This window comes from Myotis myotis, unplaced genomic scaffold (genome assembly GCF_014108235.1).
Source record: "Myotis myotis isolate mMyoMyo1 unplaced genomic scaffold, mMyoMyo1.p scaffold_m19_p_6, whole genome shotgun sequence".
NCBI classification, from domain to species: domain Eukaryota; kingdom Metazoa; phylum Chordata; class Mammalia; order Chiroptera; family Vespertilionidae; genus Myotis; species Myotis myotis.
In genome coordinates, this window is record NW_023416368.1 from 76598837 (window position 1) to 76615036 (window position 16200).

General features: G+C 39.0%; 1 protein-coding gene across 3 annotated transcripts in view; it reads right to left on the minus strand.

Moving 5' to 3' along the window:
* ELP3 (elongator acetyltransferase complex subunit 3) overlaps positions 1–15958 on the minus strand; it is a 147207-nt gene extending 131249 nt beyond the window's left edge. For all 3 annotated transcript variants that reach the window (XM_036313503.1, XM_036313501.1, XM_036313500.1), the window contains exons 1-5: positions 15856–15958; positions 12634–12733; positions 9990–10128; positions 2515–2585; positions 1665–1728 (exon numbers count right to left, since the gene is read on the minus strand). In XM_036313503.1, coding sequence (XP_036169396.1) covers positions 1665–1728; positions 2515–2585; positions 9990–10128; positions 12634–12733; positions 15856–15874 — 393 coding nt within the window. In that variant the 5' untranslated portion in view covers positions 15875–15958. The remainder of the gene's footprint in view (positions 1–1664; positions 1729–2514; positions 2586–9989; positions 10129–12633; positions 12734–15855) is intronic.
* Between the last annotated feature and the right edge of the window lie 242 nt (positions 15959–16200).

Consider the following 16200-nt stretch of genomic DNA (forward strand, 5'->3'; position numbering starts at 1 on the left):
ACAAAAAAGCCTTTATGTTTTTATACAATGGAATATTCTCAACCAAGAAACAACATACTAATATGTTTTCTAAAATATATTGCCAAATGAAAAAGGCAAGGTGCAAGGTTTTGATACAGTAGCTTATATGTAAAAAAGTAGGATAAAGAATAACTATGTGCTTATATATCCATATAATATCTTTAAAGGATATACAGGAAAGATAATACTGGTTGCTGGGAGTGGAGGGGGCTGGAGCAGAAACGGACAAGTAGGGGACAAGAGGAACGAGGAACCTTTTCATTGAATAATTCCTTTTGTATTTTCAAAAATCTGAACTATGAAAGACAGGTAAAAAATTTAAAAAAACATACTAGTGTATATATATATACACATGTATATATATGTGTATGTATATGTGTATATATATGTATATGTGTATGTGTATATGTATATGTATATGTATAGATGAAGAAAGGCACATAGTTAGCTGGCTACTGACCTCTCTGAAGAGGCTGACTGCTTCAAAAGCCTGCTCACTGGTCTCCTCTTTCACTCTTGCCCCCACTCTAATCCTTTGTTACCATCAAATGATCTTTTAAAAAACTATATTGGATTATATCATTCCTTTAAATCTTTTTTATTATTGCTAATCCTCATTGGAGGATATTTTTTTCCATTGATTCTTTGAGAGAGAGGAAGAAAGGGGGGTGGGGGGAGAGAGAGAGAGAGACAGAGAGAAACATCAATGTGTTTCACCCTCGACTGGGCCAGAATTGAACCTACAACTCAGGTTCGTGCCCTTGACCGGGAATTGAACTAGAACCCAAGAACTTCGGTAAACAGGCCAAATGCTCTAACCACTTAGCCACGCCAATTAGGGCGATTCCTTTAAATCTTAATGACTTCTCATGTCACCTATAATAAAATCCAAACTCCTTGCCCTGGCTTACAAGTCACTATGATATGTCTCTCCAAACTCATTCTTCCTTTTACCCTCTATGCTCCAGAACATCCCACCGTCATTCCTAACATGGCTCCTTGTTCTAGCTATTCTCTGCTGGAAATGCTCGTTGCTGGAAAGGCCCCTTTCTGTCATCAGGACTCAGTTAAAACATCACCTCCTCAGAGAATCCCTTCCTAACACCACAGCTAAATTACCACCCGGCGATAACTTACAATTTCACTTCTCTATTTAGCATTTACTAGTACCTGACATTTTTTTCTTGTTTGTTTCTTTATTGTCTCTCTCCCACTATTAGAATGTAAAATCCACAAGACAAGGGACCTTGTCAGTTTTTCCACTGCTGCACACACAGGTAGTACAATGTAGTGGTGAGAAACACAGAATTCAAAGCCTGGCTCTGTCACTGACTCACAGTGAGTCTTTGAGCCCGTTGTTTAAGGCTTGTGTTTCCTTATCCATAAAACCAGGATAATAGTAGCATCTACCTTCAAAATGCTGCTGGTAAGATTTAAAGTCATAAAATGCTTATCTGACATATATTAATAATAAATGCTTCCATAAGTATTTCTCCAATGACTAGAAAAATATATGTAGTCAGGAAAAAACTACCTTTGTAATCAGGAAAAAATAAAAATTTTAAGACAGCTAGTACTTGTAAAAGCACACACAGGCAAAGTATGATGTAACATTTCCTCAGGACAGGCTCACATTAGTTTACCTCATATCCAGTGTAAGACTGGGTTGAATACTCAAAATCTGAATCAGGTCCCCCAGGGCAGTATCTGCCAATAAAATAGAAGAATGAAGATGTCAGATACAAAACGTAGTTCAACAGTCGAGTTCAAATATTGCTGTCTCCATAAAATCCAGGTAACAAATTTCACTTTCAAATCCTAAGAGAAAAGTCTACCTTTGCAGTGTCTATAAATAATATTTTCTACTAACAAGTAAACGAGTTGAACATATAAGGGAACAATATTACAATCATTTTCAGAATTCTGCCATCACTATTATTTTAAAGATTTAAGATTTTAGGGGCAAATAACAGGACCTAAGTTTTCCTAACTTTGGGCTGATATTCAGAGTGCTCTCTTAGTAGCTACACTTAAGAATATCACTCACCTATTTAATCTTTCTACTTGGAATCATGCATATTCTTCCGCTATTTTTTCCAATTATCTAGATTTCAAAAGTTTAAAGGTTATTTATAAAAATAACTTTATTTTTATACTTTTCTGACCCAAATTCATTTAAAATTTCTGACATTTGGAATTTCCATGTTTCATTTATTGCACTAACAGAACTGTTTACTGAAATTAACAGAATTTATACTGTTCTGAGTTCTATAACCTATGTATTTTTTATTGCATATTGTAACAAATTAAAATCTTTGTTTCATTTTTAAAACAAAATATCCTATCAATGGTTGCTGTTTCAAAGAACTAACTTATGAATCTATTAAATCAAAGTTTTAAATATTATCAGCATGCACTGGTTAAGGCTCTAGGGGATGTATTAATTGAATTAAAATATATACACACACAACTTATCAAAATCATCATACTTACACACAAATATTTCCTGTAAAACTAATGTGTGGACATCTGTGGGGTTTGCACATCACAGCTACAACAGCAATCTATAAAATAAAGGTTAATATAAAACTATTATGAAAGAATTGACAGAAAATCCTGGAGCGAGACTGTATCTCAGAAAAAGGGAGCGGAATGGAACCAGAGAGGCACGCGGGCTTCAAAGGTGTTGGTAATGCTGTATTTCTGAAGCTGAGCAGTGGGTACAGGGTGATCTCTTTTCAACGTTGTCTGAAAAAAACACTGATCTCTCTAAAATGCACATATGCATTGTATATACTAGCTTGTTTTAGACTTTACAATAATTAAGTAAAAAATAAGAAATAACTTTTAAAGTCACAGTGATTCTTCTTCTCTCTGATTTGTTTTACTAAAATAGCCTAGGAGAAAAAAACGACTTTATGCAATTCTACACAATTACATCTAAAGTCCTTGTGGACACACTAGATCTCAATATTTAGAGCAGAGACAATTAAACTAGGAGCTAGACTGCACAGTGTGTGCAAAATATTCTCAGAGGGGTCTTTCAGAGCCCAAGTTGGGTGAGTGAAGAGAGTAAAGCTTGAGAAAGAAGGGGATGGTGGAAATAGGAGGCTGGTTACATATAGGAGTGGTTACTCAAATAAAGGCACACACTAAGGTGAACGCAAGCCAGGTTTCTTACTGTCAGAGAAGAAAGTTATAAATATGGAAAGGGAGAGAACTAAAATGAACTCTGTGTCCTGGATAGAATTGAAGGTACTATTGTGAACTCATAGTTTTCAACAGACTGATATACAAATAAATATGGAAGCAAATGTGTTATGTACATGTGTGTGCATGTATGTATGTATGCATGCATATATATTTCCTAGCTTGATCCACTGACAGGGTCTGGGAGCAGCAACACCCTAATAGCATACCTAGCGCTCATATCTTGGCCTCTCAATGCCCTTCTCTACTAAAAGGAACCAGGACTCCTGAGAGAAAAGGCTGATTCCAGAACCCGGGCAAAGAAAGTACAAGAGGAGCCTGAAACATTTTATTATGACAGAAAGCTAAAAACTGCTCAAAGAATGATGGGAACATTTTTTTTTTTAAAGACAGAAATCAAGTTGAAAGGGCTCCCACTGGTCAAACCTGGGATAATTTGTGCATCAAAATAAATAATGATTATAACCCACCTAATAAGAAACCATGAATCCACTCATACAAATCTATAATAAAAGCATAATATGGTAATTAGACCGGACATCCTTCCTTCTGGACAAAGCCCCGGCAGGCAGGGCCAAGGCAGAGGTGGCCACTGCGGTGACGGCAGCGGGGACCAAGGTCCTTGCATGAATTTTTGTGCATCGGGCCTCTAGTATATGAATAAGTAAATTGGAAGTCTGATGAGGAACAGGAGGATATTTACATAATATTTACAAAAATACTTTACCGCACTAAACTTCTTAATTACAAAGTGGAAAAGAATAACTCTACAGAGGAGAAGCGTGGCAGACATATGACAAAACAAAATGAAATTATACCCCCCTGATGGGATGCAGTAATAGAAAATCACTTCTGTTAATGCTCCTGCCAAAGACATATGACCTGAATCAAATTATGAAAAAACATCTGATTAAACCAAATTGAGGAACATGCTACAGAATAACTTGCCTGACATCCTCAAGTGTTAAAGTAACGAAATCAAAGAAATACAGCAGTGTCCAGACGGAAGAGACATGACAACTAAATGCAACATGTAATTCTGAACTGGGTCCTGTAGGTCATTCTTGAAACAGCTGGTGAGACTCGAATGAGGTCTGAGGATTAGACATCAGTCATGTATCAGTGTTAAATTCCTGACTTGGATGGCTGTATTGCAGCAATGTACAAAAATGTCCTAACTTGTAGAAAATATGCACTAAAGTATTCAAAGGCTTGAGTTTCACAACTTACTCTTAAATGGCTGGGGGAGGAGAGGAATGTTCTTTGTACTGGACTTTGGACTTTTCTGTAAGTTTGTGATTATTTTTCATAATAAAAATTATTAAAATTTAATGTAAAACATTCAATTATGATCTCTAGGGCAGTGGTTCTCAACCTTGGCTGCACATGAGAATCACCTGGGAATCTTTTTAAAATTCTGATTTCTGGGCCTCATCCTCCGGAAATTCTGTTTCTTTGTTATGGGGTGGGGCCACAACATTAGTAACAAAGAAACAGAATTTCCGGAGGATGAGGCCCAGAAATCAGGATTTTAAAAAGATTCCCAGGTGATTCTAACGAGCAGCCAAGGTTGAGAAGCTCTGCTCTAGAGAAACATCAAAATACATAAATATTCTTATCTGTTTGCAAAACTAATTGTTTCAAACAAATGTTTTTATTTAAAAGGAGACACAACCATATATATACCACTGATGAGGCCAACCTGATTTAGCACTGTTTTACCGAGAGCCTCCATAGACAGGCCATGTTCGAGCCACACAGAGTGGGGGGGCGGGGAGGGCCTGACTACAAAAATATGAACACACTGCCTCCGTCCTCTAAATTCGTACCTAGCAGAACTGCCTTAGGCATACAGAAATAGGTTATTTCAAAACCACATGCATGTAGAAAACCCTGGGAATGCAGAAAATCCTGGGAATGCCGAAAGGAGGGAATTAATTAGCCCTGACCAGGGGAGTCAGGAAAGCCTTCCCGGAGGGGCTAAGAACCGTGCTGAGTAAGAGTTAACTGAGCTAACAAGGTGTAGGGCCAGGGAAGCAATATGCAGTAGTTTCCAAACATTTTTAAAGCAGCCGAACTCTTGTTTCGTAACGTTTTACTTAAAACCCCAATTTATAAGATTAAAAGCAGTAGCCCTGGATGAAGTAGAGATGAGACCTGCTCCCACGGCTTCCCTATACTATTCTCCTTAGCAGCTCCTAAAAAACTCTAAGGAATCCTGTAGTTTTGTTGAATACTGCTTAAAATTTACTGATAAAGTAGAAAAAACAATGACTTTGGGGTCAGCCAGAGGTGTAGGTCTGAATCTTTCCTCTGCCTCTTGCTGTGCATTTTCCTATTTTGGAAAATGAAGACATTACTACCTATCCCTCAAAACTGTTTTGAGGATTAAATTAGAAAACATACCGGCACAGTGGCTGGTATGTAACAGGTGGGCAACATGTGGTAGCTATAGTTGTAATAGTGACACTAAGAATAACAACGAACATGGTGTTCTAAGCAAACCAAGCAGACAAAAACTCTTAAATACAAACTCAAAATGGATCACTGACCTAAACGTAAAATGCAAAACTATGAAACTTTTTGAAGATAACTAGGTGACCTTCAGTTTTGCCATGAGTTTTTACATACAACATCAAAAGCACAATCCATGAAAGAAAAATTGGTAAGTTGAACTACATTAAAATTTGAAAGTCCTGCTCTGAGAAAGATACTGTTAAGAGAATGAAAAGACAAGCCACAGACTAGAAGAAAACATTTGTTAAACACCTCTCTGATAAGAGACGTGTTCCTTAAATAGACAAAGAACTCTTACAACTTCACAATAAGAAAAACAAATAACCCTTTTAGGAATAGGGCAAAAGATCTGAACAGACACCCCAACAAAGACGACATGCAGATAGCAAATAAGTATATGAAAAGATATTCAACATCGGATGGCATTCAGGAATTGCAAATTGAAACAACAATGAGGCACCACTGCACACACATATTAGGATGGCCCAAATCCCAAACACTGACTGCTGGCAGGCATGTGGATCAACAGGAAGTCTCATTCACTGTTGATGAAAAATGCAAAATGGTACAGCCACTTTGGAAGACAGTTTGACAGTTTCTTACGAAGCTAAACATAGTCTTACCACGTGATCCAGTAATCATAAATGAATTGAAAACTTAGGAGTACACAAAAACCTTCACACAGATGTTTACAGCTTTGTTCACAATTGCCAAAAACTGGAAGCAACCGAGATGCCCTTCAATAGGTGAGTGGATAAATAAACTGTGGTACATCCAGTGGAATATTATTAAGCACAAAAACAAATGAACTATCAAGCCACTGAAAAGACAACCTTATATGCATCTTGCTAAATGAAAGAAGCCAATCTGAAAAGGCCACAGACTGATTCCAACTATATGACATTCTGGAAAGGGCAAAGGTATGGAGACAGTAAACAGATCAGTGGTTGCCAGAGGTTTGCAGCAGAGGAAAGGATAAACAGGGGAGTTTTAAGGCAGTGAAACTATGCTATATGATCCAGCTAATAGTGAATACATGACATTACACATTTGGTAAAACCCATGTACAACACTTTGAGGGACCCTAATGTAAAAACTGTAAGCTTCAGTTAATAATAGTGTGAAAAGAACTTGTTGGAGAAAGTCGCACTAATAAAATCCACTCGATTGAGAAGGCAAATCATTCCATGGCAATGAAAGGACGGTCAACGAATGATGTTTTCAAAGAAATAAATACACAAATTTTGTTTTGGATTCAGGAAATCACTGAAAGGGGCAAGAAATAATTGTCTTTAGTTAAAAGCCATGTTATTTTGAATACAAATACAGTTAATTTGATAAAGAACAGCATAACTCTCAGCATTATGAGGTATATTTTCAACTAAATGTTCCCCCATTTATAAAACATGTTTTAATTGTGAAATTGATGTATTTTACAAAATGTGTTTTGAAAGCATAGTTCTATAAAGATGATGCACAAGTGTTGAAGATGGTCTAAATATAATTTATTTGTATTAATATAGTTAAGTTTGAAAAAATTAAACATTTGAATTTTGTTACAGTGAAGAAGAAAAAATGAATTGTAACAAATGCTCCAAACCAATGCCAGGTATTCATAATAGGGCAACCTGGGGAGAAGGGAAAGGAAGTATATGAAAACTCTGAACTTTCTGTTCAATTTTTCTGTAACCTGAAGACTGCTCTCTAAAAAATACACACACACAAAAAACAAAGAACCACCAGAGTAACAGCAGACATAAAAGCATGGAGGTCAGGATGCAGAGCACATAGAAATCAGCTGTGTACTTCTGATATTTTTAATAGATTACTCTGGTGACATTGCAGAATACATCTGGCGCAGGCAAGACAAAGTAGACAGGTTAAGAAATGACTGAAATAATCTAAACAAGAAATAAAACATTCCTACCAGCGGTGATAGGAATGAACAATGCATTTCATTCCTGGGGAGAAGGGAAAGGAAGCAGATGAAACTGAGTGAAGCGGGGCACTAGAAACTAAGATGGACAAGAAAGATGGATGAGCACATACATCTGAGGTTAGTTTGGGTTATGATACACTTGAGGGTCAACATGGAGTCAAGGAGAGATGTCTAACAGGCCATCTGAAATGAGCCTGAAGCTTGGGGAGAGGTTGGAGCAGGGAGTAAGTAGTATATGGCTATACTTAAAATGTGAATGAATGAGATCACCAAAGAAAGCAAGTACAGCATAAATACAGTGGGCCTAGGACCACAGGAAACATCAATTTTTAGAGGCAAGCAGAACAAGAGTAGCCCTCAAAGAAAGAAAAGAAATGATCAGAGCAGCAGATAGAATGGTGTCATAAAGCCAAGTATATCAGGTTGAAAGGTTGCTCAATCTTTGTCTTCCACAGTGTCAAGCTCATAAACCATGGCAAAACCAAAAATTCAAGACTTATCTATAAAGCATATTATTGGGATAAGGAAGTAAATACTAAGAAATCCGCTAAGAGTTAAAAGTGGTTGCCCTTGGGGGAAAGAGGAAAAAGTGAGAGATTTGGAAATACTGGTTTTTCTTAAAGAGCCTTTACCTAGATACAAACAAACAAAACAAAAACACTTAAGTACAAGGGAGAAGAGACCAGGATTGGTGTACACTTCATGTAGAAGTTTTGGGGTTTAATTAGCCATACATGTAATATAATCCAGGATATACAGCCACCAAAGAAGTCAATGCAAGTTTCAATTACTAGAAATATAATATCCTCATTCAAATAACAGACTGAACTTCTTTTTTTGTTAATCCTCACCGAAGGGTATTTTTCCATTGATTTTAGAGAGAGTGGAAGGGACTGGGAGAGACAGAGAGAGAAACCTCAACTGGTTGCTTCCGGCAGCTGGGGCCGAGAATTGAGTCTGCCTGCAATCGAGGTACATGCCGCCACTGGAATCGAACCAGTGACCTTCAGTCCTCAGGCCAATGCTCTACCCACTGAGCCACACCAGGTAGGGCCAGACTGAACTTCTTAGATTACATTAGGAACAGAGAATTCAATTTGGGTACCATATTTTAAGAGGGTCCAAATCCTATCTCCCCCACCCAACCTTTTTATCCTAGAGCTCCTACCCTAATTCAGGCTCTTAACACCTCACACCTAGGTAAAGCCAAGAGTATCTTAACAAGTTTGTTTTGTTTTTCGTTCGTTTGTTTTTCTCCAAACTACCCTACATCTTGTATCCAAAGTAACTTTCTGAAAATTTATTTTGTTCATATCACTCCCTTTCTCAAAAACGTTAAACAGTTTCCTATTGTCCAATTTCTCTGTGGGACATTTAAGAACTTTTACAAGCTGATCCCAAACTAACTTTGTAATCCAATGTCCTGAGGCTTTCCCAAACGAACGATCAATTCCCCGCAGTCTGGCATCCTCACTGTTCCCTGCACACACTTCTATCATCTCTATCTCTGCACCTCAGTTCCCTGTGCCCTTGCTCCCATTCTGTTCGAGCCTGCTCCTTCTGCTTACATGAGCATCGTTTATGTCAAGCAAGCGCCACACATTTTTTTAAAATATATTTTTACTGATTTTAGAGAGGAAGGGAGAGGGAGAGAGAGATAGAAACATCAATGATAAGAGGGAATCATTGACTGGCTGCCTCCTGCAAGCCCCTTACTGGGGATCAAGCCCACAACCCTGGCATGTGCCTTGACCGAAATCAAACCTGGGACCCTTTAGTGCGCAGGCCGACGCTCTATCCACTGAGCCCAACCAGCTAGGGCTCAGCTCCACACTTTCTACTCAGCTTTCTTAGTCCCTTTTACTGCAAGGATGTCTCTGTCTGTCTTCTGGACTCCCACTGCATTTCCTACTGTGTCAGTCTCTTCAGAGTCACCATGTATAGCATGACTGCACCACTAATTACCTTTTAAAATTACCTTTTATAAATATCAATTATTTTGAGAGCCATAAGCTTAATATGGAGGCCAACAATATCTATCACACTGTGAAAATCACCAAGCCTCGATCTATACCTTTAAAGACACCAAAACATCATTTACTCCTTTAAGCCCAGTGAATTCTTTCCCTTTCAAGGCCCTCCTAGCATTCTGTACTCATGTTCCACTCCACATATATCATAATACACAGGTTATATCAGTTTAAATTCCCCATCTCTACCTCACTACCTGGGCATTACATAGAGGCAGGAATTTCTGGCAGGACAGATACACAATCAGTATTACATGAATTGAAGTACTCACCCCACTGGCAGTTCTGATGGGTTTTGCCTTTAACTTGGGGACCAAAACCTTTCGATACTGCGGTGGGACTGCAGCAATGATATCCACCAGGCGAGGCTGTGCTGAAAGGCCATATTTGGCAGCTGTCTTGGTTTTCACCCTGAAAGTAAAACATCTAGCATTATCAAGATCACAGCATTTCAAAGAAACGCTACCAAAAGAAATGACCTGTAAATAATATCATCAACTCCTCCTCTACCCTTTCATCAGATGACAGCAGTGGCTTTAACGGCTGTAAATATCAGGGGCCCGGGACAGTGACACCATGTAAGTCTCATTCAAATGGTGCTCCAGCTTCAAAGGGTTCCGTCTTTTCTCAGCCTCGGCACTGCTGCATTTGGAATCAGATTAATTCTGTCGTGGGGTGTGTAGCAGCATCATTAGCCTCTACTCACTAGCACTCCTCTTCCTGTTGTAACAACCAAAAATGTCTCCAGATATTGCCAGATGTCCATTGGGAGGAGTGAGGGGAACCACACCTGGCTGCAAACAACCGTCTTAGATCAAACAAACAAAAAGCAAAAGAAAGCTACACAAAAGTATACAAAGGATTGTATACATAAAAACAGAACATAAAACATACAGACTTTTACAATTATAAGGCAATCACTTGCGTAACCACACTTTAAGAAATAGAATATAAGAACTTCAGAATACCCGTTTGCCCCTTCCCGATTATAACCCTACTGTCACCCTCAGGAGTAACTTTATCCCAACTAATAATCCCTTACTCGTCTCTATAATTTTACCAACTTTTCTTTTTCCGTTAGCCAAACCCTAACAGTCACGTTAACTTCTAATTTTAAACCCACCTAGAAATATTGAGGTGTTTGCATCATTTTCTACAAATGTTAACTGAGTGCATGGAATGTCCAAAGACTACAGAAGTACTTGGTATGTCAGGAGGTATAAGGCATAGTCATTTCATGCTCTATGTTTGCAGATAGGCATGAACAAAAATAAATGTGTGTGATAAAACACACACACACACACACACACACACACACACACACACACACACACACCAATGAGTACTTCCAGCATTCAAGAGAGTAACTCAATGTATGCTGGGGAGATATTCAGAGAAAATGGGCCCAGAAAAAAGAACAGACTTCAGACATGCAGTGAAAACAGAAAGATGACACGAGAGCAAATAGGATGGCTTATTCAGTGGTTCTCAATCTTCTGGCCCTTTAAATACAATTCATGTTGTGACCCAACCATAAAATTATTTTCGTTGCTACTTCATAACTGTAATGTTGCTACTGTTATGAATCATAATGTAAGAATGGTCTTCGGCAACCCCTGTGAAAGGGCCGTTCGACCAACCCACAGGTTGGCTTATGTGAAGACGCAAAAACAAATATACACATATTTTAAGAAATATGGGTAGACCAACTTAATAGAAAGCAAAAGGTTATCAATGTAAAAGTGCAGAAATTTAAAAAGCTGGAAAAGTGGATTGAAGCCAGACTGAGTGGCCTTACATAATGGGCTGAGGAATCTGCATTTAACTCCATAAGCAACTGGGGACATGCTGAAGCTCCTGCACAGGGAAACGACATGATGACAGATGAGACCCTAATTGGACCCAAGGAAAATGATTCAAAGGTAACACTAGTTTCACTAGTGGGTGAAGGTTAACACAACTAATCAAAGACGACATCTGAGTAGGAACTGATTTTAAGGAGAAGCTAGCTTTAGCTTTAGATGTCTAAATAAAAGAGAATGATAAAAATTTATAGTAAGTAGAAATGCTCACTAGAAATAAAAGAGCTGTATAATTGGTAGTATAGCCAACAAGGACAGAAAAAAACCTGCCAAAGACATGGTAGAAAAAAGATTAAAATGTAATGTCTTGCCCTGGCTGGTGTGGCTCAGTTGGTTGGAGCATTGTCCCATACACTGAAAGACTGAGGTTTTGAGTCCCAGTCAGGGTACATACCTAGGTTGTGGGTTCAGTCCCTGGTTGGGGCTCATGCAAGAGGCAACCTTTCCATATTTCTTTCTCTCCCTCTCCTCCTACCTCTCTCTAAAATCAATAAACATATCCTTAGGTAAGGATCATAGATAAGTTAAATAAATAAATAAAATGTCTTCCTAGTCAAAAAAGGATAGTTATTCCTTTAGCAAATGTTTATTAAATAAGCACAATGTTCCAAGGAAGGGGTAAAACATTACAGTATCTCAACTAACAGAGAATAGGATCTTAAGAAAGGTCATGCATTTGGTGAGAAAGAACCCATATTTCCACATCCCAGCTCTGCCAATCACAGCCATTTATTTTTAGACAAATTATTTAACCTTTCTGTATCAGATTACCCATCTATCAAATGATGTAAGTACCTACCTCATACAGTTTCTGAAAGGATCAACTGAGCTAATATATACAATGCACTACTAACACTGACTGGGACATAGTAAGTGCCCAATAAATGTTAGAAGTTATTAGTATTATTAGTTATGGGACAATTTTGCCATGAGTAGCTGGGCAGGGCAGAAAAGCTAAATTCTCGAGTAAAAAATAAAGCATGAGATAGGAAACAAGTAGAATTTGATAATTTCATAAGGTTTCTTATGAAACCTTTTTTATAGATCCACTTACTTATTTAGATCGATGTCTTTTCCCTGTTCGTGGGCTTCAATTAGTTGTTTAATAACATCTCCTATGGTCAGCATCATTAGCTCAGCAGGGCTGAGGTCTCCTGGAAAGATAATATTTAACAATGTAAAAAAATCCTATTATTCAGTAAAGGTGTTTTTATGTATTATCCCTTTTCCTTCCAAAATTATTCCAACCATGCCAAATAAATAGCTCAAGTTAACAAGACACTAAACCTCTGTTTACAGGATGATCATATCTTTGGTATCTCTATTTTAAAACAAATCTGGCTTCACCTATATATGGGAAGAGCTTGCTTTAGAAGCTCATACACCATGAGAATGATAGCGACAAACACGAGGAGAAAGAACCTAATTGCCCAGGAAAGGACCAAAGTAATTAAAATAACTTCCCTTTATCTCCAGATTTATAATTCTATTTACATGTCTTATTTCATCTGATTCTCAGAACACAGTGAGATAGAACAGGAATATTTGCCTGTCCCATGAAAATGCTATCAAGGGGTGAAGTTAAACGCAAACCTAGGTATCCTGCAGAAAGTAGAATTTACTTTGTAACAGAAAAGTCGTGGGTTTATACTAAGGATCTTAATGCGTCTCTAAGATTTAGTCTGTCCACCATCATCACCCTCTCATGGCAACTGAGGCTTCCCTTCTCATCTAAAAGGCAACAGCGGAAGCTGACATGTTCTTACATGACGCCATCCCTGCAACTACAGTTGACCAGCACCTACCCACGTCAGGCCAATGTGAGCTCTTCCCCTCAAGGCAAAAACACACAATCTCTCCAATGATAAAAACTATGAGATTGCAGCTTGGGAGCTGTTAGCAACCATGCTTCCTGTTCACACAGAAAGCTGGTGTTCCATGATAATAAAGTCACCAGGAAGAAGCATAGAAAGCCCGCAGTTATAGAGCCCTTTCATTTATTTTATCTCCTCTGAAACCTCACAATACTGTAAGGTAAGTATCGTTAGCTCACTTTACAGATGTGAAAAATTAAGGCAAGCTAAGATGCGATTGTAAATGGCAGAGTTAACTCAAATCCAGGTCTTTTCTCAACAACTTCCATGTTTTTTTCACTGTAACAAGTTGCCTCTAATTTAATGAGGCAAGGCTAACATGAACAAAACAATCTGCAACGGGAAAAAGTCCATCTAAAATCAAAGGCTAAATGCTTTCCAAACCTGTAACTCAGCACTTCAGAGTTCTAGAAAGGCACCTCATTTGCTGTGTAACAGAGGGAGGGCTGGTGGTGGAGGTAAAGGAAGGGGGAGAGGATGGAAAGGGAGAGTTCTTTCTCCATTTCAACCAAAGCAGCTCAGCTTTCACCTGTTTAATGCTAAGTTTCTGCATAAGAATTTGGAGGAAAAAGGAGGATTCAGGTGATAAAAATAGATAAAGATTGGAAACCCACCTGTATAGCCCTTGAGTGTATCAAGAATTAGCTGAAGAAGTAAATTAGGAAGAAAAGGCTTCATGGAGGAAAAGGCACAGGGGTCTTCAATGAAAGAGCAGGATTTGGACAAGCAAAACAGATGGCAATCCAGAAGGAACAATGTTAGGAGGAGGAATTCCCTATCCTTGTACGAAGGAGCATTGTCTAACCAGAACACAGGCTTTCTGATGGAGTAAGGTGTACCCTACTAGATTATAGGGCGCATTAGCTACTAGGCAAAGACATTTAAATGGAGTGCGATAATGGAGAATTATATAGTCTCAAGTTTGGGCGTAAAAATATGAAAGTAGTGTTTAAAGAAAGTTTACAAAAGGAAATGAGGATACAAAAAGTGATTCAGACGGTGAAAATACATAAAATCTGGGTAATATGGGGTGGAGCGGAGGTGGGCTAGAGTGGGGGAAAAAGGGGACATATGTAATACTTTCAACTATACACACACACACACACTTTTAATCTGGGTACTAGGTGAAAGGCTCTTAAAAGGCAACATTGTAAAAAAAAAAAAATAGAGAAAGAAGAAGAAAAACACAACACCCTCAAGATTTACAGTAAAAAACTTGGATGACAGCCTCCCTCCGCAGCTCTCAACCCCTACTGGCTGTGTGATAATGAGAAGATCAATAACTTCTAAGCTCCATTCCCTTACCTGCAAAATTGGGATAATACTAGTACATACACATCTCACAAGACCACTGTAAGGTTTAACTGAAATAATGTCTACAAAAGCCAAAGTACTATTCAAAAGTAGCTATTGATTAAGGTAGAGTTAAGAGGATGGTGGCCAGAATGATAAGGAATAAACTATTTCAAGAGGCATTTCTAAGAGCTGACAGGGTTTGGTGACAGATGAAGTTAAAGCTGCCCGTCTGACAGATTGAGGGACAACTTGGAGGAAGAAGATGACTAATTTGGGGCATGTAGGGCTGGATGCCAGACAACTGAAGGTAACTTGGACACCTGTTGCTCCAAAAAACTGCAGCTGATGTCAAGTAGCATAGTAACTAAAAACTGATTTTTAAAAAATGATTTTGGGTTCATAGAGACAGTCTGACCCACCAGTTCTAGTTCCTACGAATAATTTTGGGCTGGAAAGTCAGTTAACTCTTTGAATCGCTGCTTCGTTTGTGAAATGGGAGTGGTTATCAACTTCAAAAACGATTAGCAAAAAGCTCAATAAAAGGTAGTTATTATCATAAAACCTGTGAGAAAATACTTGAAATCTGATCCCATCCAGTGGAGAAACTAAAGATGGAATTGCTCCATGCTAACTCGGGAGGCAATAATACACATGGACATAACTGTCCCACGGATTCCAAGGAGAATTCGGGGTTGTTTTTAACTTACGGCTTGAAAAAGAAATCTAGAAGGAAAAAAGAAGAAAAAAAACCAACACGTGCAACGTGTCCTTTAAAGCCCTCAACAATTAAGGAATCCGAGCACGAGTTAAATCGACCGACCACGTTAACTACTTAGAAAACACACCTTGAAATAAAGTTTTTCCTGCCTTTTATGCAAAAGCCACCAACTGGCTGCCGAAGAGGGAAAGAGGGAGGGGAGGTCGGGTTCAAGGAGCACAATAGGTAAAGCGAAAAGGGAGGGGCGGGCGCCGACAGAAAGACCGACCCCCGCGGGGAGGACTCCGGGGTCCGGCAGCGGGTTCCCACGGGGAAGACCGGGCCCAGCATCTGACCGCGAAGGAGTCCGCCCTTCCCCGCCGCCTCTGCACCCTCGCCCCGGCCGCACCTTTCCGCTTCTGCCTCATCGCTCCGCCGTCGCCGCTGCAGCCGCCACGCTAATGTGGCTACCAGCTCGGAGCTCGGGGAAAGTTGACAGCCACAAAGCAGCCCCGCCTGTCGTAAAATGAAAGTCAATATATCGTAAAGCTGTTCCCAGACGGCGGTGCGCGCCAAGCCGGCCCCGCCCCTCGCGGAGCGCCTAGCGGAGCCGGGGAGGCGGGAAGCTTTGGCCCTGATGCTTGGGCATAAAAAGCTGGACTTGGGAAAGACTAACCAAAACCAAAACCAAAACCAAAACAATAATAATAATAATAATAATAATAATAATAATAATAATAATAATAATAATAAT